This window comes from Carcharodon carcharias, chromosome 23, assembly GCF_017639515.1.
Source record: "Carcharodon carcharias isolate sCarCar2 chromosome 23, sCarCar2.pri, whole genome shotgun sequence".
NCBI classification, from domain to species: domain Eukaryota; kingdom Metazoa; phylum Chordata; class Chondrichthyes; order Lamniformes; family Lamnidae; genus Carcharodon; species Carcharodon carcharias.
Window position 1 is genome coordinate 37,889,537 of NC_054489.1, and position 26,925 is coordinate 37,916,461.

The window sequence follows — 26,925 nt, forward strand, 5'->3', positions numbered from 1 at the left end:
GGACTGAATTATCAAAGTGGTATTGTGAAACGTCTTGAAAGCTGAACAAACGTCCATTGTGAAGGATGAAGCATCAACACCGGCATGGACTGGTTGGGCCAAATGGCCTGTTCCTGTGCATTCCTATGTAACTTTTCAGATCAGTGATCTGAATGCATCAGGCATTTTATGGTACCCGATAGCAAACATACTGTTCACAGAACAGGGTCACTTCCAGTTTGTCCTGCTTGCCTCCTGTCAGTTCACGTTGAACGCCCTGCCTGAGAGAGTGGCGGAGGCAGGTACAGTGGAAGCATTCGAAATTGGGCTGCTACCTGAAAAGGAAGAATGTGCAGCGTTAATGGGAGAAGCACTAGGTGAACTGCTCATCCGGAGAACCGGTGCAGACACGATGGGCCGAATGGACTGCTTCTGCGCTGTAAGAATTCTGTAATAAGGCGTGAGTGATTAAAAACCCCCTTTTTGGCACCAATCATGACCCACTATCTGCACTCCGGCTGAAGGAGGCAGCACTCCAGCCGCTCCAGTCTGAACAGCCTATCAGGAGGCATAACAATCAGAGGGCGGGGCCTATCCTGGGGCCCAATCCAGGATCCGGGAATCCAGCCTTCACCATGGAAACCCGGCTGAGTGACAGGTGGCAGCGCTCGTTGCCCAGGCGGCTGAGCTCGGAGTCGATGGCGGCTGGGGCCTGGGAGCCGCTTGAGGCGGACGTTGTGGATTTCAAAATACCGACCGAAAATAATAAAACCCTGTTTGTTTGTAATATTCTCCCCAGAGAATCCGAGGCAGAAATTTATGTGAGTGCCGGGGCGGGGAAGAATTAACTTTTGGGGGTGGGGAACAGACTCTGCTGGGAGGGAAGGGGGGGGGAACAGACTGTTGGGAGGGAAGGGGTGGGGGGGGGACAGACTCTGCTGGGAGGGGAGGGGGAACAGACCCTGCTGGGAGGGGAGGGGGAACAGACCCTGCTGGGAGGGGAGGGGGAACAGACCCTGCTGGGAGGGGAGGGGGGGAACAGACTGTTGGGAGGGAAGGGGGGGAACAGACTGTTGGGAGGGAAGGGGGGGAACAGACCCTGCTGGGAGGGGAAGGGGAATAGACCCTGCTGGGAGGGGAGGGGGAACAGATCCTGCTGGGAGGGGAGGGGGAACAGACCCTGCTGGGAGGGGAGGGGGAACAGACTCTGCTGGGAGGGAAGGGGGGGAACAGACTGTTGGGAGGGAAGGGGGGGAACAGACCCTGCTGGGAGGGGAAGGGGAATAGACCCTGCTGGGAGGGGAGGGGGAACAGATCCTGCTGGGAGGGGAGGGGGAACAGACTGCTGGGAGGGAAGGGGGGAACAGACCCTGCTGGGAGGGGAAGGGGAATAGACCCTGCTGGGAGGGGAGGGGGAACAGATCCTGCTGGGAGGGGAGGGGGAACAGACTGCTGGGAGGGAAGGGGGGAACAGACTGTTGGGAGGGAAGGGGGGGAACAGACTCTGATGGGAGGGGAAGGGGAACAGACCCTGCTGGGAGGGGAGGGGTGGGGGTGGGGGGACATACCCTGCTGGGAGGGGGTGGGGTAATAGACCCTGCTGGGAGGGGAAGGAAGGAAGGAGGGAACAGACCTTTCTGGGAGGGAAGGTGGGGGGACAGACCCTGCTGAAAGGGAAGGTGGGGGTGCGGAACAAACCTGCCTCGGGAGCGTAACAGACCCTGCTTGCGAGAAGGGGGTGGTGGGGAACAGACCCTGCTTGAGGTGAGGGGAGGCAGGGAACAGACCCTGCTTGAGGAGGGGAACAGACCCTGCTTGCAGAGGGAGGGGGAGGAAAAACAGACCGTGATTGGGAGAGGTGGAGAGAAACAGACCCTGCTTTGGGGTGGGGGTGAGGAACAGCCCCTGGGAAGGAGAGGGAAATGGGGAGCTGTCTAATAATTACAGTTGGTCTTTTCTGTGTCCCTAGGATTGTATTTTCAACGTTTTTTCCGAGTTTGGACTACTCTATTCTGTGAGGGTATGCAGGAATGCTGCTCTAGTTGAACCAGGTTATTACGCCATTGTCAAATTTTATTCAGCTTTGAATGCTAGCAAAGCCCAGAATGCTGCAAATAAGCAGTGTTTATTCCAAAGGATTCCTTTGAAGGTGAGGAATAATTTGAAATTTATAATGTCAATTATTGGATTTTATAAGAATTACATCTTTGTTAACTTTGAACACAGATCTCAAAATCCATCAACCCCGGGATTCCACATTACTCTTCTTTGCCAGACTCCCATTAAGTCTGATTCCATTATTTCATTTAGTTATTTGTTTTTAGTTTAACATCATTCCACGCGGCCTGTTTGAAACCCAATGGCTTTTCAGTGGCTGGTCTGAAATTAACCGGCAATTACGCCATTGTCAAATTTTATTCAGCTTTGAATGCTAGCAAGGCCCAGAATGCTACAAGTAAGCAGTGAAGCAAGACATTCTCATTAATTCATATTTTAAATATTAGAGCCATAAATACATGGCAATTCATTAGTCCAGTGATGTGTGTAATGAAGTGTAAAATTCCAATATGTTCTGATTTACTGTTTTTACAAGTTTTATTTATGTTTTTATTTTTTTCTGTGGAACCAAATCCCATATGTTACAGTGCTGCACACTCAGATTGATTTGTTAATGGAACATGGGAATAAGCCATTTAGCCTATGAAACCAGTTCTGGCATTCAGTGATTAGATCATGGTTAATCTGTATCTCAGTGCTATTTAGCTGCCTTTGCTCCATATCCCTTCATACCCGCACTGAATCAAAAACTATCAGTTTTGAAATTTTCAACTGATCTAGCCTCAACAGATTTTTTGAGAGAATGAGTTTCAGAATTCTATTACCCTTTGTGAAGGAGTGCTTTCTCACATCACTCCTGAAAGACCAACTTTTGGATTTGGTTCCACATTTTAAAAAAAGTATAAACAAAACTAGTGAAAACACTAGATCAGGACATATTGGAATTTTAGAATTCACTACACACAACACTGGACCCGTGAACTACCATGTATTTACGGTCTTTAGTTTTAAGTTGTCTTGTTCTGGATTCTCCCATCAGAAGAAATAATTTTACTTTATCTACCTTATCAAATCCTTTCATTTTCTTAAAACATTTCAATTAGATCACCATTTAATCTTCTATACTCAAGAGAACACAAGCCTAATCCAACTGACCTGTCCCCCATACTTGAACTCTTTTAGCTCCAGTATCATTCTGGTGAATCTGCGCTGCGCTGCACTGCTTCCAAGGTCAATATATCGGCCTGTAATGTCCGTGCTCCCCAGTGTCGGATTGTGTGGGGGTGCCCCAAAGATGTGCTGGGGAACCCACTTCGGAAGTTCACAGATAAGGTTTGCATGGCAATTGCCCAGAAGTGCAAACTTCCCCTGGGCAATTGCCCTGCACTGGAAGTCATTGGAAAATACGATTTAAATCGCAAACTTCAGATAGTTCCAACTGGGTTACACCAATAGTTACCCAGAAAAAGTTATAAGGATTAAAACCGCTTCTAACTTCTAGGTAATTACTGTATAGATCCAGACTGATACCCCCACCCCACACCCCCAAGGGTCTCCCACCACCTCACCCCAGTGGAAATCCCCCCCAACTGCATGGGACTTCTCCCCTGCCTCCCGGCAGGCCACTCCGAGGAAGTTCAGGCCCATCCTTTCTGAATTACAGTGCCCAGAATGAATGCAGTACTCTGGTTAGTGTCTAACTAGAGTTTCTTATAACTTTAGAATAACTTCCAATCCTTTGATTTTTCTGGCCTCTTGAGATAAAGGCCAACAGCTTTTATAGTTTTTAATCTGCCTCAATAGCATTGTGATTTATGTACATGGACCTTTACCTATGCTCTCCACAGTTTCTTAACTTCTTACCATTCAGAAATACTCTGATCTATCTTAGGTGCAAAGTGGATGACTTCATACTTCTCTGCATTGAGCCTCATCTGTCATGTTTAATTTATCAATATTCCAATCGATTAATTATGTGAAAGGAGCAAAGAAACTATGGAAAATTCCCATTATTCAGTGTTGTCCCCACCTCCAATTTATTGTTATTCTGCAGCTGATGGTAAGCTTTTCCAATGCAGCATGGTTGCTGATTGACTCAGTCATTATGACTGCGACTGCTTTCAATTGGCATTTTATGGTATGGCTTGTTAGGGAAGAGAACATGATTTCATTCTGGAGCTAAAGTTTTTTTTGTCTCTGATCAGCTCTTTTTAATAATTTATTTAATATAGAATTGAGTACTCAATACAAAGTACAGTATTCTCTATTTCCTCCTTTAAATAAGCAAGGCAATATCATTATTACATAAACAATGAAAGCATCACATTTTTACTAATTGAATTATGTAATGTTTCTGTCTTTTAAGGATACCTTTGGCATATTTGTATATCTGTAATTAATATATTAAAATGGAATAAGGACAGAGTTGGCTGGAGTGGACTGGGAAAGCAGTTCAGCGGAAAAGACAGTTGGTGAACAATGGCAGACGTTTAAGAAAATAGTTCATGACTCTCAACAAAGATATATCCCAGTGAGGAAGAAGGATTCAAGGAGGGGATAATTTGACCATGGTTAACCATAGAAGTTAAGGACAGTATCAAATTGAAAGAAAAAACATACTATGTGGGGCAAAGATTAGTGGTAAGCGAGAGGATTGGAAAAGTTTTAAAAGCTAATAAAAGATGACCAAAAATAATAAAGAAGGAGAAAATAAACTTTGAGGGTAAACTAGCAAGTAATATAAAAATGGACAGTAAGAGCTGCTTTAAATATATGAAAAGGAAGAGAATGAGGCTGGGGAAATAATAATGGGGAACCAGGAAATGGCAGAGGAGTTGAATAAATGCTTTGCTTCGGTCTTCACGGTAGAAGATACTAAATAATCAAGGGGCAAAAGGCGGGGAGGAAATAAATACAATAACTATCAGTAGAGAAAAAGTACTAGGGAAACTAATGGATTTAAAGGCCGTTAAGTCCCCTGGACCTGATGGGTTGCGCCCTAGGATATTAATGGAAGTAGCTACAGAGATAGTAGATGCACTGGTAGTAATCTTTGAAGAGTACTTAGATTCTGGAAAAGTCCCAGAGGATTGGAGAACACCAATGTAACACATTTATTTCAAAAAGGGAGGGAGACAAATAACGGGTCAGTTAGGCCAGTTAGCTTAACATCTGACATTGGGAAAATGTTGGAATCTATCAAGCAGAGTGAGCATGGCTTCATTGAAGGGGAAATCATGCCTAACAAATTTATTAGAATTCTTTGAGGAGGTAACAAGCAGGATAGATAAAGGGGAACCAGTAGATGTAATATATTTGGATTTCCAAAAGGCATTCGATATGGTACCGCACATAAGGCTACTTAAGAAGACGAGAGCCCATTGGCGATGGGGATAGTATATTAGCATGGATAGAGGATTGGCTAAGTAATAGAAAACAGAGAGTTGGGATAAGGGGGTCATTTTTGGGATGGCAACCTGTACCTAGTGGAGTGCCACAGGGATCAGTGCCAGGGCCTCAATTATTTGCAATATATATATTAATGACTTAAATGAGGGAAGTGAATGTGAATCGCCAAGTTTGCAGATAACACAAAAATAGGTGGGAAGGCAAGTGTTGAGGATGACACAAGGATTCTACAGAGGGATTAAGTGAGTGGGCAAAAGCTTGGCAGATGGAATATAATGTGGGAAAATGTGAGGTAATGCACTTTGACAGGAGGAATAGAGGAGCTGAATATTATTTAAATGGAGAAAGACAGCAGAGGTGCAGCACAGGGATTTGGGAGTCCTTGTGCATGAATCCCAAAAAGCTAATATACAAGTTCAACAGGTAATAGGGAAGGCAAATGGAATGTTGGTCTTTATTTCAAAGGGAATGGAGTATAAAATAGGGAAGTCTTGCTAAAACTTTACAAGGCACTTGTTAGACAGCATCGAGAATACTGTGAACAATTTTGGTCCCCTTATCTAAGGAAAGATATACTGGCATTGGGGGCAGTCCAGAGAAGGTTCACTAGGTTGATCTTGGGTATGGAGGGATTTTCTTATGAGGATAGGTTGAGTAAGGGGCTTGTATTCATTGGAGTTTAGAAGAATGAGAAAAACATATAAGATTCTTAGGGGGCTTGACAGGGTAGATGCAGAGGGGTTGTTTTCCCTTGAGGGCATAATCTCAGAGTAAGGGGGTGCCCATTTAACACAGATGAGGAAGAATTTCTTCTCCCAGAGGGTAGTCAATTTGTGAAATTCTTTACTGCAGTTGGACTGTAGAGGCTGGGTCGTTAAGTATACTCAAGGCTGAGATAGACAGATTTTTGATCAGTAAGGGAATCAAGGGTTATGGGGAAAAGGCAGGAAAGTGGAGTTGAGGGTTATCAGATCAGCCATGATCTCATTGAATGGCAGAGCAGACTTGATGGGCTGAATGGCCTACTTCTCCTACATCTTATGACCTTATGGCCTAACAATCTATTTGGACAAACTATCAATTTTTTCCATGATGAGTTCCTACATGAATGTTAATTACTCTCTTCCTCCTTGTAGAGACACTACAGTTTCATCTGTGGCAGAAGGGTATCATTACATGGTGAAAGTTTACATAGGTATTTGAATATATTGTATAAGTTTAGATAATGGAAACATAAAGGTGAGGGTAGAATATACAATTTTAAAATTTGGACTGAATTGTATGTGGTCCAATTATTCCTCTTTCACCTGAAGGTCAACGTTTGGTTTTGATTCCCATGTGCACCAATTTCCTCTGTAAAGCAAGCACTTTCTGGACACGTTGCCCTTATTTTCTCTCTTTTTTAGTAATACTTTTTATGTGAACATTTATTAGTAAAACTTGATGTCAGCCTGTGGCTGTCATTTTTTTTAAAAGCTGACCTTGTTGGTGTACAGATATCAAGTGGTGCTGTTCAGCCTACACAGCCACGTTTCCCATCACATCTATTTTTACTTTTACACAAACTTAGTATATATTCTAAAACATCCCACTCTTGACTCCGCAATCTGGGACTACTTTGGATGTCTCTATCCAGTGACACTACTATTCACTGCAAGAATGTCGTCCCTGTCAATCTTGCCTGGAGACAATCTTGCTGTCAGTGACTGGGATTTATTTTATGCATATAATTTGTATATAACTATCATCCAGTCACTTCAGTTTGCTGGGGAAATCACCCACTTTTACTGGGAGAAGTTGCTGCAGTTTCAGTCATAAGTTCTGTTTCCTGTATACTCCTTTTAAAAAAATACATTCCATAATAAATTGTTTTATTGTTGCCGAGTAAATAAGTCTGTTTGTTGAAAATACGTTGTTTGCTGTTAGTCCTGCCCCACATCCAACCCATTATCTGACACGGTGGTCAGTCTTTAGACCCCATTTGCCCATCTGAAATTCTGGTTCACTTGAGGTACCAATCTTGTAACAATATTTTATTGTCAGAATTTCTTATTCAAATGTGATGCATCTTCGCAAATTATTTATGTACACATAGAGATGAATTGTAATTTACAGTTTGTTTATTTTTTTATCTAGGTTCAAACGTGCACGAAGTCTATGAAAGTACGCCAAGAGAATCAACATCCTTTAAACAGCATCAAATGCCAGGAATTGGCTAATTACTACCTTGGTTTTAATGGATGGTGTAGTCGCATAATTGCAGTAAGCAGAAAATAGGAATTCTAAACAACGCAGCATAGTAGGCCCGTTTGCATTTAAAGCAATTCTGACTTGATATGTAGATGGAAAACAAGCGCACTCCAGATCTTTACTCATGGGAGAATTAAAACCACAGATTGGGAAAAGCTCAGTTTAATAGATGAGTTAATAATTGGGATCTAACTATGGCAGTCCACTTATATGCTATGTAGTAAAATTCCATTGTAATGGAAAAGCAGAATATTATTTAAATGGAGAGAGCCTGCTAGGAAGGCCCACGTTACAGCTATGCAGTCATCTGCTAAAGAGAAAACCAAACCAGTTACTAGTGTTTGTAAAACTGACACAGATTTATGAATAAGTTTTTAAGATCATGTTCTGGTATTAGAATTTACTTCATCCTGTGTTACATGTACTAGTTGCATTAAACACTGAAATGCTGAGGTCACTTCAGCAATTTGATACAAGTGGATTGCTTCACGGTAAGAGAAAATAAACAAAGGGAAAACTAATGTTTTGACCCATTTGAAGTCTAATAATTCCTCCTGTTTGAAGTGGCCAAGAAACATTTTCATTCACTACAGATCATGAAAAGTGCTAGAATTACATGATTCCCTGTCACAAGAAATTTTCAGACCGTTTTGTTTTCAGCCACTCTCATTCCTACTTCTTAAAACCTTTCACTTTCACCCTGCACCTGCATAAAAATTGCTATCTTCTGATTTCCTCACACGTCAACCACATCCACCCATGTCCCAGAACTAGAGATGACATTGAAATCTTATGTTGATCATCATGACTGTCTCACCTTTTGTTTGTCCGGGATCAAATGGGCTCATTTGTACTTCCCCTTATATAAACAACAATCTCCCTGACTCAAACCCAAGGCTGGGTGAATATTCCAAATATGATTTATGCTCCACTGTTCTCTTATTTACATTACCAATTCCTCCTCCAATGTAAAGTCATCCTGGAGAAAGACACAATTCTCTTTTCCATGGCTGACTGTTTCCTTGGGTCATCTGCCATTGTGCATCCTCCCTGGTCAATTTAGACAACTTTGAAGAGCTCCTGTATGTCTTTGTGTCCAAAATTGTAGACATTTGCTTGGCTGCCTGTTCCTCATGCTCCTTCCAGCTCCTCCCATCTTAACATCCATTAGCTTTTATTCCACAGTTTCAGATCCATCTGCTTTCCTCAAACCCTCTATTCTCTCCATTTATCAACCCTACGACAACCTATCCTGCCTATCTAAAATCCTGGATTGCATTGTGTGCCTCCTGTTTACTCTTCTGTTATTCAACACCTTCTATCCAATTCAGTCTACTGTCCTACCCAGAGCAGCAACTCTCCTGAACAAAGTCCCCATGACATCCTTTCGTAACTGATTGTGGCTCTTTTTTTATCCTCCTCTACTTCTCCACCGTACTTGATTGTACTGAATGCTTTTTCATCCTTAAAATTTTTCTCCATAGTCCATCCTGTGTCATTGACTCCTGTTTTAGCACTACTTTGCCTTGAATGGCATTTCATGTTTTGCTAGCTTAGTTATCTTTGGTATGCTGTGGGAGCTCTTGTCTTGAGGCTCCTTCTGTTTCAGTATTTTCATTCTGTTGTATTCTGACATTCAGAGTTTGGTTTCCAAATGTGTACTGATGATGTTCAATTCCACCCCTTTATTTCCTCCTAAAAGACCGTGTGGGTGTTCTAACCTTATTCATCTGCTTCATCAATAGTAAAACTTGATTTGTCATTTTTTCCAGTTTGGATTGCGCATAGACCACAGCCATCCTTTTCAGCTACCAGTACCACCTCCAGTTGAACCCTGTTATAGAAACTTTGCATTTTGCTCATCTCTGAGCTCATTCCTCTCGTACCAAACCATATCTTCCATCAGTCAATAGGATTGCTTTCTTTCGTGCTTGAAATGCCTGTCTCTGCTCCTTAAAACCACGTTCACACTTTTTTTTATCTTCTCAAGGCTGGATATCTCTTGCTGTTCTTCCTATCTCCATTCTTTATAAACTAGAAGCCATCTAGTACTGTGGCTTATGTCCTCACATGGACTGTGCTGGACACCCATTTACTGATTCTTGCTCAGCTTCACTGGCTATGACCTACAGCATCAACTCCAAGCTCTCATCCTTACTTTAAATCTCTCTGTGCCTTGCTTCTCCTTATTTTCACAATCTCCTCCAGCTATATTTCCATTGTTCTTTCTGCTGCAACACCAGGTTAGTTCCTGACTGCCTCCACCATCAATAGCTGTTGCTTCAGTCACTGTGCTTTCCTTTCTGGAACTTGCTTTTTTGGGTTCATTTGCTCCTCTGTCCCCATCCATTCCTTAATAAGCCTCTTAGAGACATTTTTGGCCTAAACCCCTCACCTTCTCCGCTCAGTGCTAAATCATTATTCATTAACATAAAGCACTTAGGCATCTTTCCATATATGTGAAGTGCTTTATATACACATAGGCTGTCATCTTGCAGTACTTTAGTTTGCTTATCATATAGGTACCAATTGCATGAATGGTAATGTGTCTGCAGATTAGACTGAAACTGCCCACATCAGCTGATGCCTAAGAATGAGGAACTATTTATCACGCTGCAGCTGCAAGTGTTGGAAGTAAACAAGATCTGAATGAAGGTTTTTGAGTACAAGATAGAAAAAGGGACTTTCACACTTGTACCCCTTATGGGAGCACTCAGCAGTTATTTTACCTTGATCATCAGCACAGTACTAAAGTTGCAACATTAATGGAAGAAAATGGTCCTGGTTAGTGCCTTTGGGACAGGCTTTACCATAGCCTCTATTTTTGCCAGTAGAGATGCTGTAAATAACAATGTAAGCCATTGTAGTTTTGATCCAGCTGGCTCAAACGGTCCCAAATTGTTTATAGTCTGTGCATTCACTCATTGCTTGAACATACAAATTACGAGCAGGAGTAGGTCACTCGGCCCCTCAAGCCTGCTCTGCCATTCAATAAGATCATGGCTGACCTGAATGTAACGTGAACCCCACTTTCCTGCCTACTCCTGATAACCTGTCAGCCCTTTGCTAATCAAGAATCTATCTAGCTCTGCCTTAAAAATATTCAAAGACTCTGCTTCCACTGCCATTTGAGGAAGAGAGTTCCAAAGACACTGTACCCTCTGAGAGAAAAAAAATTCTCCTCATCTCTGTCTTAAATGAGCGACCCCTTATTTTTAAACAGTGACCCCTAGTTCTAGATTCTCCCACAAAGGGAAACATCCTTCCCACACCCATTCTGTCAAGACCCGTCAGGTTTCAATTAAGTAGCCTTTTACTCTTTTAAATAGCAGTGGATACAAGCCTAACCTGTTCAGCCTTTCCTCATAAGACAACCCACCCTTTCCTGGTATTAGTCTAGCAAAGCTTCTCTGAACTGTTTCTAACGCATTTACAGCTTTCTTTAAATAAGGAGACCATTACTGTACACAATACTCCAGATATAGTCTCACCAATACCCTGTACAACTGAAGAATAACTTTTCTACTTTTGTAATCAATTCCCCTCACAATAAATGGTAACATTATATTAGTTTTCCTAATTACCTACTGTATCTGCATATTAACCTTTTGTGATTCATGCACTAGGACACTGATCCCTCTGAATCTCAGAACTCTGCAATCTCTCACCATTTAGATTATAAGCTTTTTTTATTCTTCTTGCCAAAATGAACTATTTCACATTATACTCCATTTGCCTGATCTTTACCCACTCACTTAACCTATCTATGTCACTTTGTAGCCTCCTTATGTCCTCTTCACAATTTACTTTCCTACCTTAGTGTCATCAACAAATTTAGCAACCATTCCTTCGGTCCCTTCATCCAAGTCATTTATATAAATTGTAAAAAGTTGAGGCCCCAACACTGATCCCTGTGGCACACCACTTGTCAACCAGAAAAAGACCCATTTATGCCAACTCTCTGCTTCCTGTTAGCTAGCTAATCTTCTGTCCATGCCAATATGTTACCGCCATACCATGAGCTTTTATTTTCGGCAATAACCTTTGATGTGGCACTTTATCAAATGCCTTCTGGAAATCTAAATACAGTACATCTACCAGTTCCCCTATATCCACAGCACATGTGACTCCTTCAAAGAACTTCAGTAAATTAGTTGAACATGATTTCCCTTTTACAAAACCATGTTGACTCTGCCTGATTGCCTTGAATTTTTCTAAGTGCCCTGCCATAACATCTTTAATAATAGCAAATAACATTTTCGCTATGACAGATGTTAGGCTAACTGGTTTCCTGCTTTCTGCCTCCCTCCCTTTTTGAATAAAGGAGTTACATTTGCTATTTTCCAATCTAATATAACCTTCATGAATCTAGGCAATTTTGGAAAATTAAAATCAATGCATCAACTATCTCAATAGCCACTTCTTTCAAGACCTTAAGGTGAAGTTCTTCCAGACCTGGGGATTTGTAAGCCTGCAGCCCCAACAATTTGCTTAATACCACTTGAATGGTGATTGTAATTTTTCCGAGTTCCTCTCTCCCTTCCATTTCCTGATTTACAGCTATTTCTGGGATGTTACCTGTGTCCTCTATAGGGAAGACCAAAGCAAAATATCTATTTAATTCATTTGCCATCTCCCTACTTTCCATTATCATTGATAGAGTCCTCATGTTGTAAGATGAACATTTGATGCTTTTATTTATGAATGTTATAGTGATATAGTGGCAGGCCATTTGATCCCTTGAGCCTGCTACACCATTCAATAAGATCATGGCTGATATTTGACCTTAAAATCCACCTTGCTGCCCAATCCCCATATATCTTGATTTCCCCTAGAGTTCAAAAATCTATCTCAGTCTTGAGTATATTCAATGACTGAGCATCCATACCTCTCTGGGTTTAGAGTATTCCAAAGATTCACAACCCTATGAGTGATAAGATTCCTCCTCATCTTAGGCTTAAAAAAGAATGACCCCTGATCCTGAGACTATGCCCATAGTTCTAGAATCCCCAACCAGGGAAACAACTTCTCAGCACCCACCCTGTAAAACCCCCTCAGAATCTTGAATATTTCAATGAGATTACTTCTCATTCTTCTGAATTTCAGAGTATAGGGCTCAGTTACTCAGCCTATTGTATTAGGACTACCCTTTCATCCCAGGAACCAGTCTAGTAATTGTACTACCTCCAAGGCAAATGTATCCTTCTTAAATAAGGAATCCCAAACTATATACATTACTCCTGGTGTGGTCTCACTAAAGCCCTCTGCAATTGTGGCAATACTTCCTTACTCTTGTATTCCTTGTAATAAAGGCCGACATGCCATTTGCCTTCCTAATTGCTTGTTATACCTACATTTTTATTTTCTGTGTTTCTTGTACTGGGACACCTAAATCTCTCTGAACATCAATATTTACAAGTTTCACACATTTTAAAACAATTCTGCTCTTTTTATTCTTCCCACAAAGGTGAATAACCTCATCTTTATACTTAATCTGTCGCTTTATTGCCCACTTGCTTAACCTGTTGCAGCCTCATTGCACCTTATTGTCCGACCTAGATTTGTATTATCGGCCTTGTATTATTGGCAAACTTAGGTACATTACTCTCAGCATCTTCATCTATGTCGTTAACATTGATTGTAAATAGCTGAGGCCCTAGCACTGATCCTTGCGGCACCCAACTAGTTACAACCTGCCAACTTGAAAATGTCCCATTTATTCCCACTTCCTGTCTGTTAAGCAATCCTCTATCCATGCTAAAATATTACTCCCAACCTCATGAGCCCTTATCTTATGTGATAACCTTTTACGCAGCACCTTATCAAATGCTTTTGGAAATCCAAATATACTACATCCACTGGCTCTGCTTTATATATCCTTTTGGTTACATCCTCAAAAGAATTCCCGGTAAAATTTCTGTTTCATAAAACCATGTGATTCTGCCTAATCTTATTTTGATTTTTTTTAGTGCCTTGTTAACACTTTAATAATTTCAGTATTTTCCAGATAATTGATGTCTGGCCTGTAATTCCATGTTTTTTCTCTTCGTCCTTTCTTTACTAGTATTATAACATTTGCTGACTTCCAGTCCATTGGAAGCATTCCAGAATATAGGAATTTTGGAAGATCACGACCAATGCATCCAACATCTCTGTAGCCTTTTAGAACCCTAGGATGTTGACCATCAGGTCCAGGGGATTTGTTGATTTTTTTTTGGCCCCATTAATTTCTTGAGTAGTTTTCCTCTACTGGCTTTAATAACTTTTAAGTTCCTCACTTTCATTTGACCTTTGATTTCCCCATTATTTTTGGCATACATTTTGGATCTTCTTTTGTGAAGATGAGTACAAAATATTTGGTTAACGTTACTGCCATTTCCTTATTCCCCATTCTAGTTTCTACTCTCTCAGCCTCTAAGGCACCAGGACTTTTGTTATCCTCTTCTGTTTTACTTACTTGGAGAAGCCCTTGAAATCTATTTTTATATTTCTTGCTAGTTTACTCTCATACTAGCCTTTCCCTTTTAAATCAATTTTTGGTCCTCCTGTGCTTGTTTCTAAAATGTTCCCAATCCTCAGGCTCACTACTATACTTTGCAACATTATAAACTTGTCCTTTTAATTTATGAATCACTTTTCCCATGGAGTATTTCTTTCTCAATTGAATATATTTTTGTTGAGAATTCTGAATTTTTAAAAAATGTTTGCTACTGCCTATCGGTGTCTATATACTCTATATAATCTATTTTGTCAATCAAAGTTAGCCTTATACATATATGGAGTACAGTTTTGGTCTCGTTTAAGAAAGGATATAAATGCATTAGAAGCAGTTCAGAGATGGCTCACTTGGCTAATACCTGGGATTGGGGGGGCAGGGGGTGTTATCTTATGAGGAAAGATTGGTCAGGCTGGATCTGTATCCATTGGAGTTTAGAAGAATGAGAGGTGATCTTATTGAAGCATATAAAACCAGGTGGATGCTGTTACGTTTCCCCTCATGGGAGACACTAAAAATAGGGACACAGTTTAAAAATAAGGGGTCTCCCATTTAATGTGGAGATGAGAAATTGTTTCTCGAGGTCATCAGCCTTTGGAACTCTCTTCCCTGGAGATCGGTGGAGGCAGGGTCATTGAATGTTTTTAAGGCAGAGATAGATTTTTAACCTTTGAGTCCTTTGTTAGTCGTCAGGGGTAGACAGGAGTGTGGAGTTGGAGCCACAATCAGATCAGCCATGATGTTATTGAATGGTGGAGCAGGCTCAAGGGACCAAACAGCCTACCCCTGCTCCTAATTCTATTGTTCGTAAGCACCAATTCCTGTGTAAATTGTAGTATTTGCTGAGGGGGGTCTGTCTGTGTTGTGGTTCTCGATTCACTGTCTTACTTGCAGCCCTGTTTTTACAGCTCCAGAATATTTCTGATGCAGGTGGAAGTGAAGAAAATACACAGGAACTAGTACAGCTGGAGAGAAAGAGCATAAAATATATTTGCATTATGGAAGTTAAATTCATAAATTACGGCATGTGTTGCAGAGGTATTGGGGTTTCTGAAGAATTTGACCAAGATACAACAGGTAAGAAATAAATTGAAGCTTCGAATTGCTACATGGTGTCTTAACATTGCTCAAGATGCTTTCAGATTAATTGCAGTTTCAAAGATATTACAAACCGCAAATTAATATGTAAGCACCTGGAAAGATTTTATTGCACTAAAGGCGCTATATAAATGTCTTTTTATGGTGTTGGTTATGAGAGTAATATTGGTCAATACAGCAAGAAAACTTTATGACGTTCTTTGGTACCATTAAATATGTAATATCCATCTATAATAACAACAACTTATGCAATACAGCCCTCCCTCAATACCCTACTAGAGTGTCTGTCTTAAATTTGTGCTTTGGAATAGAATCTGAACTCAATCTCCTGTCTGGGAGAAATGAATGTTACTAACTGAGGAAAATTGGAACTTCTGTTCATATTCAGAAAAAACACAAACTGTTTGCAACTAACCATTGAACACAAATCCTTTATAACATATAGGCACTTAATATAACCATTACAGTATGAAAATAAAGTACATAACCATTATGGGCTCAATCATAAGCAGTCACTTCTTCACACTGCTAAAATATTTAGAAATCAGTTGATATTTACAAGTGATAATGTATAATGAATATTTCTCTTTTTAAATCCGTACTGGAATTTTAAATAGAATAGCAAGCTTTTTTCTACTGCAAGAATATATAAAAATGGCCTCTAAATCCAAATTATATGTCCTAGGGGCCAACTGAAGTTCAACTCACTGTCATGGGTTCTGGTCAAGATTCTGTATTTTGAAACAAAAAAAAAACAGAAAAGATAGGTGGAGGCAAAGGAGAGATTGCCAGCGATGTCATGGACAAAGGGATGTTAATGATAGTGGTATTGGTTAAATGAGGTGCTGATGGTGGCATTAAGGTCAGAAAGCAGAATGTGATAATAGCAGGACAAGGGTAAGTACTCTGGAAAGGACAACATGAAAAAGTGACAGCCCTTGTGGGGGTGGGGTGGAGGGAGGGGACGGTGGTGGGAAAAAAGATTGAGAATAGGATAAAAGATGGGAATAAAACAATGAATAAAAATACGTGGATAAAAAATAGAAATTAAAATATGAAAATGAATATTGAAGAAAAGGGATAAAAAGAGGGTGAGGATGGAGGAGAGTGTTCATGCCCTGAAGTTGTTGAACTCAATGTTAAATCTGGAAGTCCCCGTTTCCGGACTTAACATTGAGTTCAACAACTTCAGACTATGAATTCTCTCCTCCATCCTCAACACCATTTTATCCCCTTTTCAATATTTATTTTCATATTTTAATTTTCTATACACTTATTTTTATTCCCCACCACTGTCCCCTCCCCAACCCCAGCCCCCATAAGGGCTATCTGTCACTTGTTCATGTTTTTCTTTCCAGAGTGTTTACCTTTGTCCTGCTATTATCACATTCTGCTTTCTGACCTTAATGCCACCATCAGCACCTCATTTAGCCAATACCACTATCGTTAACACCCCTTTGTCCATGACATCGCTGGCAATCTTTCCTTTGCCTCCACCTATCACTGGCCTTCTATCCAGCTCCACCCCCCCCACCCACCCCATTTTAAACAGTATATATTTCATTACATTTTTATTTCTCTTTAGCTCTGAAGAAGAATCATAAGGACTCGAAACGTTAACTCTGTATTTTTTTCTCTCTGCAGATGCTGTTAGACCTGCTGAGCTTTTGCAGCATTTTTGTAACCTTCTCTGATGTTCAATTCCATACCAGTAAACATAAACAAAACATTACAGAACAGAAGATCACTCGTGACCAGTCCCTCTTGTGCTCATGGTGCCTTAAACTTATGTTTACGAGTGCTATGTCCTGATGCCTTGCTCTCACTTGCAGCGGCATTGCAAGCAGCCTGCTGACTGTGGTGTCTTGTTGCCCTTGATGACTTTGGCTGTCGTCCTCTGGCCAGTGGAGCCTCTGCCGGCCCTCCCTGGGAGGGAGTTACTAGTGCCATGGCTGGCATCTCCCCAGTCATCACAGCCTCATCAGGTGCCATGGTCACTGGCAGAGGGGCGGAAAAGCTGCTGCCTTCATCCAGAGCGCCCTGAGAGGAGCCCGCGGAAATGACAAGCAACTCTTGCGCCAACGTGAGGTCACTCTGGACCTCCCTGCTCGCCATTGATGGACGGGTATCTAGCTGGGATACTGGGTGCCTCGTCCATCTCCCACACTGGCACTGACCATCTGAGGTCATTGTCTGTGTGAGGGCTTGCAGGCCTGAGCACAACCCCAGGAACACCCGATTCTGTTCCCGGAGCTGCCTCTCCATGAGAGACACCACTCTCTCAATGGAAGAGGCAGTGTGCTCAGCCATGAGGGTCAACACAGTGCTTATGCTCTGCATGGACTCTTCCACAACAAAAACCACAGCAAGCATACCCTCATGGATCTCTCCCACACATCCCACTAGACACCCCAGCATCTGCCGCCTAACAGACGACTCCAGAGGCTCATCTTCTGCCTTTGACCCAGCATCATCCTGGTCTCCAGCAGTCCTTCAACTGCCAGTGCCCTGGGCACTCTCTGCCTCCGCCTGCACCTCAAGCGAGTGTGAAGTGCCCTCACCTCTGTGCACCGATATTCTAGCCAAACATCAACCCCCACCAAGGTGCTGGTATCTGCACTGGTGCCTGGTTCAGAGAGCAGGTGTGATGTAGGTGCATCTGAAGCCTGGCGGTCCTCTGGCATCAGGAGTGGCTCTTTGGGGTCCTGCGAGTGAGTGCCTGCTGGTGAATCTAAGGGAGAACAACGAAATGTCATTAGTATAAGTCATCGCACTGTCACTGTGCATGCCAGGCACCCTGGTGAGACAATGGAGATCTGCATCATGGTACCAATGCCTTTTAGTGATCAATGGGGACTCCAGTTTTGAGGCTCCCATTGATGAAGGGACTGCACAAGAATGTTTGCACCATCCGAAACTCTCACCTCTATGCACTGCACTTGTACCTTCGTCTGACACCCCAGCCTCTCCACAACCGGCTGACCGAGGTGCGTGGAGCCTGTCCAGCTCCAAGGCGTCCTGCTCAAATCTTGTAAGGATTAGGAGGTTTGGGGGGCCTCCATCTGTCTGTGTTGTTACGGGTCGTCTTCTCCTGAAAGGACAGAGGAGCATGGATTAGTCCACTCTCTACCTGCAGCGCCATTGCAGCCTGTCCAACCCCACTTGAGGAACACCTTGAAGGTTGTGCCGCAAGGCATTAAGACCAATCAGCCAGGGCTCCCTCCACCCCTTCGCCAGCTTCGGCATCATTGATAGTTGACACTCAGACCCTAACACCTCTGAGCTCCTTGGGGGAACGGCCAGCCCTTAACACTTGTTCACACTGATCCATGCCAACACGGTACCTACCCTTCCTGGAGCACAGCAGGCCGTTGAACGTTTTGTGGCACTGCACCCATGTGCGCTGCTGACCTGGGCTGCTACATCTTCCCAAACTTTCTTCGTCAGGTGTGGTGGCTTCCTTCTCCCATTGCTGGGGATGAAAGGTGACCCTCCTGGCAGACACCCCCTCCAGGAGGACCATGAGGCACTCGTCCGAAAACCAGGGGGGCTGAGTGCCCATCCAGCCTGCCCTCCCACCTGATGTCTCCAGCCACTTCGGTCTTCAGCACACAGAAGATATGTTCTTCCCTGGCAGCCTTCAATGAGTTGCCTGTGCCCTTTTTAAACTGCCCACAGGGTCACCATTGGACCCAGCGCCTGACAGGCCCCCACCCCAGCCCGGCCCTTCCCAACCATTGGGAAGACGTGTTTCATGCTGGGTGGGCCTTACTTGGCCAGCCAGTGTGAAATCGCGGGCGGGAGCCCCTTTCCCGACTGCTCCTGGACTCGCCGATCACGCGCACCCGCCAAGGATAAAACCCAGGCCCCAGTTCTACTGCTGACCCCCAAAGCTTGACATTGAGTGTGCTTTCTGCCTGCCTTTTTCTTCCTCCACTCCCTGCTTCTGTTACTGCCCTAATACTCCAATCTGTTCAATCTCTCTCTCTCAGCTTGTCTCCCTTATTAACATAGTCTTATGATAAAGAGGAGATTTTTAATTGCAAGTATCTCTGAGGGCAATAACATGAGTTGTGAGCACCACATCTAGCCAAAACCCTGGATATTGACATAATCAGAGGATTAAGCTGGAAAGCCTCAGAAATATAATGCCATAAGATACAGTGGGGAGAATGGTAAAGCAGGAAATACAAGAGGAAAGGTTAAATGGTAAAGCTGAGTGAATGAATGAAGAGCACAAGAACAGGTTCAAATTATCTAAAATAAAGGCAAAGGCAAGAAAAGAGGAAACATTAGTGTAGAGTTGCCCCTAGAATTAGAAGGAGGCAAAAATAGATGGTATGGAACGATTTCAGGTCTGATGCTTTGGGGTATGCAAAGACCATTTCGGGTACGGACATTCATTTAAAAATAAGGTGTATTGATTTCAGCATCTTAATTCATCAATACAGAAATTAAATGTATGTTTAAATATTTAATCTACCTGTTTAATTTTAGCTGTGGCCAGGATGCAGGGAAATATGAATATGGCTTTATCAGTGAAATTTTTTTGGGATGCAAGTTAATTGTTTAGTTATGCAGAAAGACAGTTGACACATCAGAAATAATGCTATAGATGCTAATGACCAACACTAGAACACTGAAAGATAAAAAGGCATGAGCTGTATTAAAATAGTCGATCTTGCATGATTTGGTTGATTTGTGGCAGAGGAGTTGCTATTTTGGTAACATGATTCATTTCCACTTCCATTTTTCTTGCAGTTAATCAGCTGTTGACTGTATCCTGCCCCCTGCTTTAAGCAAATGCATCACTGATGTTGCAGATGAATAATAGACAGATATAAAAACTACAATATTCTGTGAAGTGTTTCAAGAAACATCACTGAACAGTGCCACAGAAATTTAAAACTAGTTTATTCTGATCAATGCGGAGGTCATCAATAAGTCTCTGGAGTTCTCCTTTGTGTTGTAAACAAAACTCTGCTGCCTGTATCCTAACTTTCACCCAGTCCTCTTCACTTATCATCCTTGTGCTTGCTAACGGATATTTGCTCCTGGTTCAGCGTTGCTTTGATTTTAACATTCTCATCCTTATTTTCAAATCCTTTCATGGCCGTTCCCCTACAAGCCATTGAGATCTCTGTGCTCCTTCATTTCTGATCTCTCAAGCATCTGTGCAGTCAACTGCCTCGACCCCAGGCTCTGAAATTCCCTCCCTTAACTTCTATGCCTCTCGATCCAGCTGCTTAAAACCTACTTCTTTGAACAACCTTATGATCACTTGCCCTAATATCTTGTGAGACTGTATCAAAATCCTGTGAAGCACCTCAGGATAATTTATTACATTAAAGATGCTATATAAATGCAAATTGTTACATTTTGCTTTAAGTTCTTTTACTAATTTGGGAGGACCCAAGTAGGTTTAGCAGTGTAAGTACATCTGTGAGGCTTGGAATTGAGGCCAAGGATCGGCGGTTAACAGAAGCTCCTAAACTACAATGACAAGTGCTGACCTGCCTACAGAACAGAAGCCCTGTGCACTCTCAGTCTGCCTGCATGTGACTGTACAAAGTAGTATGAATGCAGTGGAAAATGATACCATTCTTTGGAGCATCCTTCACACACACACACACACACACACACACACACACAATATGAGTAAAGTCTTAGTTGATTTTGGGGAAACCAGGAACTTCCAATATACATGCGTGTGAAAACAAGGATTTGATTGCCAGTGGCAATCTTGTTGATAGTCTCTGATACTATCTCTGTTGGGACCACCAATAAAATTACTTGAAGTGAATATGTTACCTTTGATGCTCACCCTGTATCTGGAAAGCTGTAAAGGGAGGGAATGGGGATTGTGAAATGATTCCTCCAATATGCCAGATAATTGACGTTCCATTGTATAACGGATTCAACTTGTCATATTCAAAGATCAATGAGGGGACAACAGAAAGCTTAATCACACTGTTAGTTTTTTAAACCGGATGACTAAATTGGATAATGTTGCACAATTTGAAGCGCTCTGTCATAACCGCTTGTGCTGTTGCTTTTTCTGATTCTTCTAAATTAAGGTGCAGCTTGCCTAGACTGTAATTCAACTTCAGGCTAATATAGACATATGGCTCAGCAGTTGCAATCTTGCCTCAGAGTCAGAGGATCATGGATACAGCCCCATTGCAGAGTTTTAACACACAATCCTCACTGCCACTAAGTGCAGTGCTGAGGGATTGTTACAATGTTAGGTGTGCCTGCCATCTTTTGGATGAGACCACAGCTTCATCAGTCTGTTCAAATGGGTGTTAAAGATCACATGGTACTTTTCTAAAAGAGTGGGTTTTTTTCCTTAACTGATACCTTATGGGGAGTTTTTCCTTAACTGATACCTTATAAGCAGACTAAAGAGTTACTTGTTTAATTTGCTGTCTATTGGGTCTTACATTTTTTTTCCCAAATAAGTGATTACACTTCAAAAGTAATTAATTGGCTATGCAATGCTTTGAGATGTCAGATCATGAAAAGTATTATTTAACTGAGTTCTTTCAAATGTGCAGCAGAATATTGTTGATAAAATATTTCTGATCAACTGAACACTCAATGAAAATCTCTTATTTTGTTGTAGATCCACTGAATTTTGCCTTGAAACTTGGAAGAGCTCAAAAGGCTGCAACACAGAAAGCTTTATCGGATGCATTCCAGAAGATCCTTCTTGTCGTCCTGGGTAAAGTTGTAATTCCCAAATTTTTAACTTTTCAGGAGTAGCAATATAGAACAGATTTTATTCAAAATGACTGAGTACGCTTGAACAGGAGAAATACTGAATGATATAAATTCTAGCAACTCTGAGGGAAGATTTACTTTGAAACAGCTATTTTGTAAGAGCAAGAATAAAAAAAATAGCTATTCAAGTGCTGCATTTTAAGACCATAAGATGTAAGAGCAGAAGTAGGCCATTCAGCCCATTGAGTCTGCTCTGCCATTTAATGAGATCATGGCTGATCTGATAATCCTCAACTCCACTTTCCTGCCTTTTCCCCATAACCTTTGATTCCCTTACTGATTAAAAATCTATCTCAGCCTTGAATATACTTAATGACTCAGCCTCTATAGCCCTCTACAGTAAAGAGTTCCAGAGATTGACTAGCTTTTGAGAGAAGAAATTCTCCCTCATCTCTGTCTTAAATGGGTGACCCCTTACTCTGAGATTATGCCCTTTGGTCCTAGACTCTCCCACAAGGGGAAACAACCTTTCAACATCTACCCTGCTAAGCCCCCTAAGAATCTTATATGTTTCAATAAAGTCACCTCTCATTCTTCTAAACTCCAATGAGTATAGCCCAACCTACTAAACCTCTCCTCATGAGAAAATCCCTCCATACTCGGGATCAACCTAGTGAACCTTCTCTAGACTTCCTCCATTGCCAGTATATCTTTCCTTAGATAAGGGGACCAAAATTGTTCACAGTATTTTAGGTGTGGTCTAACTTGTGCCTTGTATAGTTTTAGCAAGACTTCCCTATTTTTATACTCCATTCCCTTTGAAATAAAGGCCAACATTCCATTTGCCTTCCCTATTACCTGTTGAACTTGCATTTATTTTGCTTTATGGGATTCCTTCACAAGAACTCCCAAATCCTTCTGCGCTGCAGCCTTCTGCAGTCTTTCTCCACCTGCCAAGTTCATTTTTCATTTCTGAACTTAGATGGTTGAGGCCCTGCCATTTTCTGTGAACTCCAGAGGGCATCACAATTGAACCCAATACCCATTTGTGCACTTTTTCCAAGGCTTGCTGAACACTGATGAAGATTTTCACTTCCTAATCCAAAAACCTGGAGTCAAGTAGTATGCTTGGTGAGTTCTAGTAGCACAGTAAAGACCTTGCATTTAGCCTGGTACCTGCCTGTCTCAACCAACTGAGCCATTGGGAAACCTCTGCAATTCACATGCTTGAGAACCAGGTTACACAGGCTATGCCATTCTTTATTTTATTCATTCACGGGATGCATGTGTTGCTGGCAAGGCCAGCATTTGTTGCCCATTCCTAATTGCTCTTGAGAATGTGGTGGTGACTGTTGTCTTGAAACAACTGACTGGGTTGCCAAGCCATTTCACAGGCAGTTCAGAGTAAACCACATAGTTGTGGGTCTGTAGTCACATATAAACTAGACCAGGTAAGAAAAGATTTCTTTCCCTAAAGGTCATGGGTGACCCAGATGGGTTGTTTATGAAAATCAATAGTCACACATGGTCACTACATTACTCCATGCATTTTGTCTATTAATCCACTAACATAACCTCCATGCTATTGCTCCCTACTAACACCTGTCAAGCAAATTTTAAACAGTCTCCTTTGAGTCAATCTTTTCAATTGCTCCTTTTGGCCTCTACCCTCCTCCCCCAGAAGCATATTTAGAAATTGCTCTCAACCAACTCCAGTGCTGAAAGGGACATAATTCCTAAAGGTCATTTTTGATTTGGCATTCAAGGCAAAGCTTACATATTGCCATCAGGGACCAATGTAAGCTTTACATAGCAACTATTTAAGGAAACTGGAATGACCCTGTTGTAGATAATCTTTTTTTTTAAAGAACAGATTATTTTACTGCACAACTTCTTTATATCTTCTACATGATGGGGTTAGGGGGACTGGATCTCCAAGTCCAAGGCACATGATGCATTCTTCTTTCAATAGTTTTTTAATTGTAATTCTACAAAAAATTTCAGAACCTTATATGATTGGTTGTATTGAAGGCGTGACTCAGAACATAATGGGCTGGAAAGTTTATTACCTTGGTGCCCTGGGGAAAGAACGAAGCAGGTCTTATTACTACAGATGTTTTTACCAGAGCAGTAGATTTGGGCTCAATCTGAACCATTGCTTGAAACTAAGGCTGTGTCCTTTTATGCAATTATTGAAATGCCGCTGAAAGGTGTTGCTTTCAAATAGCAGACAAATGATAGTAGTAGAAAGTTCTACTGAAGCAGTCCATGCTCACGAGCAGCAAGACTTGGGCAACGCTCAGGCTTGGGCTGATCAGTAACATTCATGCTATATAAGTGCCAGGCAATGATCATCTCCAGCAAGAGAGAATTTTATCCATATTCCCTAGATGTTCAACAGAATTGTTATTGTTGAACCCCCACTTTCAACATTCTGGGATTACCACTGACTAGATCAGAAGTTGGGAATTCTCTGGGGAGTAACTTACCTCTTGAATCCTCAAAACTTATCCACCACCAACAAGGCACAAATCAGGAATTGATAGAATACTCTCCACTTGCCTGGATAAGTGCAGCTCCAGCAACACTTGAGAAGCTTAACACCGTTCAAGAGAAAGAAGCTCCCTTGATCGGCACCCCATATTCCACCTTAAACATTCACTCTTTCCACCAGTGCTCAGTGGCAGCATTGTAACATCTACAAACTGCACTGCAGCAACTTGCCAAGCCTCCTATGACAGCACCTTCCAAATCCTGACCTCTTCTGCCTAGAAAGACAAGGGCAGCAGACACCTGGGAATACTGTCATCTACAAGTTCGCCTCCAGGTCACACACCATCCTGACTTGGAACTATCGCCTGAATTTTTCGGTTGTCAGGCACGTGCGATCAGTGGGCTGGGGAGCGAATGGGAAATGGGCCACCAGCCGCGATCGACCCCCGACCGTGATTTCATGCTGGCTGTCCAATTAAAGGCCAGCCAGTGTGAAATGCTCAGCGCTGCCAGGGTGGGGAGGGAAGAGGGCGGGCGCCGACATAACCGAGGGTGTGGGTGGGTGCTTCAAGAGAGCACTCTGAAGGCAGACAGCTGCCCCAGGGAGCTGCAGACCTCCACAGACTGAAGGACACACCAGAAATCCTGCAAAATAAATCCATGCAGCCCAATCAATCACCTGAAAGTATACTGCATAAAAAAAACAGTACCAGATATCTGTTTATTTCCCCACGGAGATTTCATCCCACCCTGGATCAAGGTTTGAGCAAAAATGTGAATGCCACCTGGGAGAATGGCCTGTCCGTCAACCGTAAATGTGGACAGGCCATGTAAAATCGCTGTTGATTGCATCATTAATGGGCTTAATTGCCCACTTAATTGTTGGTGGGCACGTTTCCGACTGCTGTGCGCACCCGCCGAGCAAAATATCACGCGAGTGCGCGATGACTTTGGGACACTCGCCCGACGTCATCTCGTGCTATTTCGTGTCTATTTGGGTCGGGTGCATGCTTGTCGACGGGACGTAAAATTCTGGCCCATATGTGTTCCTTCACTGTGGCTGGGTCAAAATACTAGAACTACTTTCTAAAAGCACTAAGTGTACCTCCACCACATGGACTACCTCACTGTTGAAGAAAGCAGCGCACCGCCACCTTCCCAAGGGCAATTCGGAATGGGCAATAAATGATAGCTTTGCCAGCAATGCTCACATCTCTTAACTGAATGAAACAAAATTCATGTATGATTAATGCAGATTCAATGCAAGCATGTAAAGGGGTGAAGGATAGTTTCCTGTAAGTGGAAATTATCTCAAGCTATAGGAGGTATGTGGAAATTTTGGGGGCTAGTGATGCTAGTCTCTGTGGTCTCCTAAAACAAGTTTGGTTGCCTTTGGGGGTTGGAGAAGTATTTCCAAAAGGTTCCTTTCCCCACATTGTCCTAAGTTATTTCTGATTGCATGACATTGATGGGTAGGAATGAGATTAATAGTGCAACCTTCATAAACCATGTTTCTATGGGATAGGCTTGAATGGAATAGCTAGTTTTGCCCTTAGGATTCATACGAATGCAAGAAAATTATGTTTGCGATGCTATTTATGAGCTGTATGAATGAAGATTTATTTTTTCCTCTCTCTGTTCCTTGTAGGGAATGGGAAGGTATCTCTGCAATGGAGTTCTGAACAGGATGAAACTGATTGTTTCACAGAGGAGGAACTTCAAACACAACTGCAGGTATAATCACTGGGTAGATCAAATGGGAAAGCCTCTATGTGAATTGGAAAAGGTGTTCCTTTTATCCAAATAGGATAAAGTACCTCTGTTATATGCAAAGTTATTTTTGCTTTGATTATTGAGTCTCTACTCTTTCTCTTTTAAAACCATTGCAATCAGTTGTGTATAATATTCTGTTTACATCTAATTATTTTTAGCAATAAACTTGGATGAAACTCTTGGATTTGTTTTTCTTCACAGGTAAATGACATTTCATGGAGTCAGTTTGAACATGAGGGACAAGAAGAAATTCTTTCTGATCTCAGTTTTAATACAGAGACTGTAGAAGGAATTGAAACGTGAAGAAACCAAAGCCCCTAAGTACTTCTGAGGTCATTGGAGGACAAGTGCATTCTAGTGATACTCTGGAATCAACATTGTGTTAATTTTGTGTAAATAGTGATCTAAAATAGAAAAATGCTTTTGAAAAATTGGAAACACTGATTCTCATTAATTATCTGACAATGTATTGTTAGAATTATGCTGAATACATTCATTCTACAAAGAATCTACCAATGAATGGCCAGGTAACCAGTGTTGGGTTGCTGGATTATGCCAGTGGTGTTTAAGGCTTTTACCACAGCAAGTGGTGTATATATATATATATATATATATATATGGGGGTCAGTTGGCTAGATTGCTGGTGT

At 42.0% G+C, this 26,925-nt stretch overlaps 1 protein-coding gene across 1 annotated transcript; it reads left to right on the plus strand.

Annotated features, from left to right (window-relative positions):
• Window positions 1–636: 636 nt before the first annotated feature.
• rdm1 (RAD52 motif containing 1) lies at window positions 637–26,716 on the plus strand. Its single transcript, XM_041217513.1, has 7 exons — window positions 637–800; window positions 1,949–2,128; window positions 7,582–7,707; window positions 15,100–15,268; window positions 21,915–22,013; window positions 26,154–26,239; window positions 26,480–26,716. The coding sequence occupies exons 1-7, from the start codon at window positions 678–680 to the stop codon at window positions 26,579–26,581; spliced, it is 885 nt and encodes a 294-aa protein (XP_041073447.1). The 5' UTR covers window positions 637–677; the 3' UTR covers window positions 26,582–26,716.
• The last annotated feature ends 209 nt before the right edge of the window (window positions 26,717–26,925 follow it).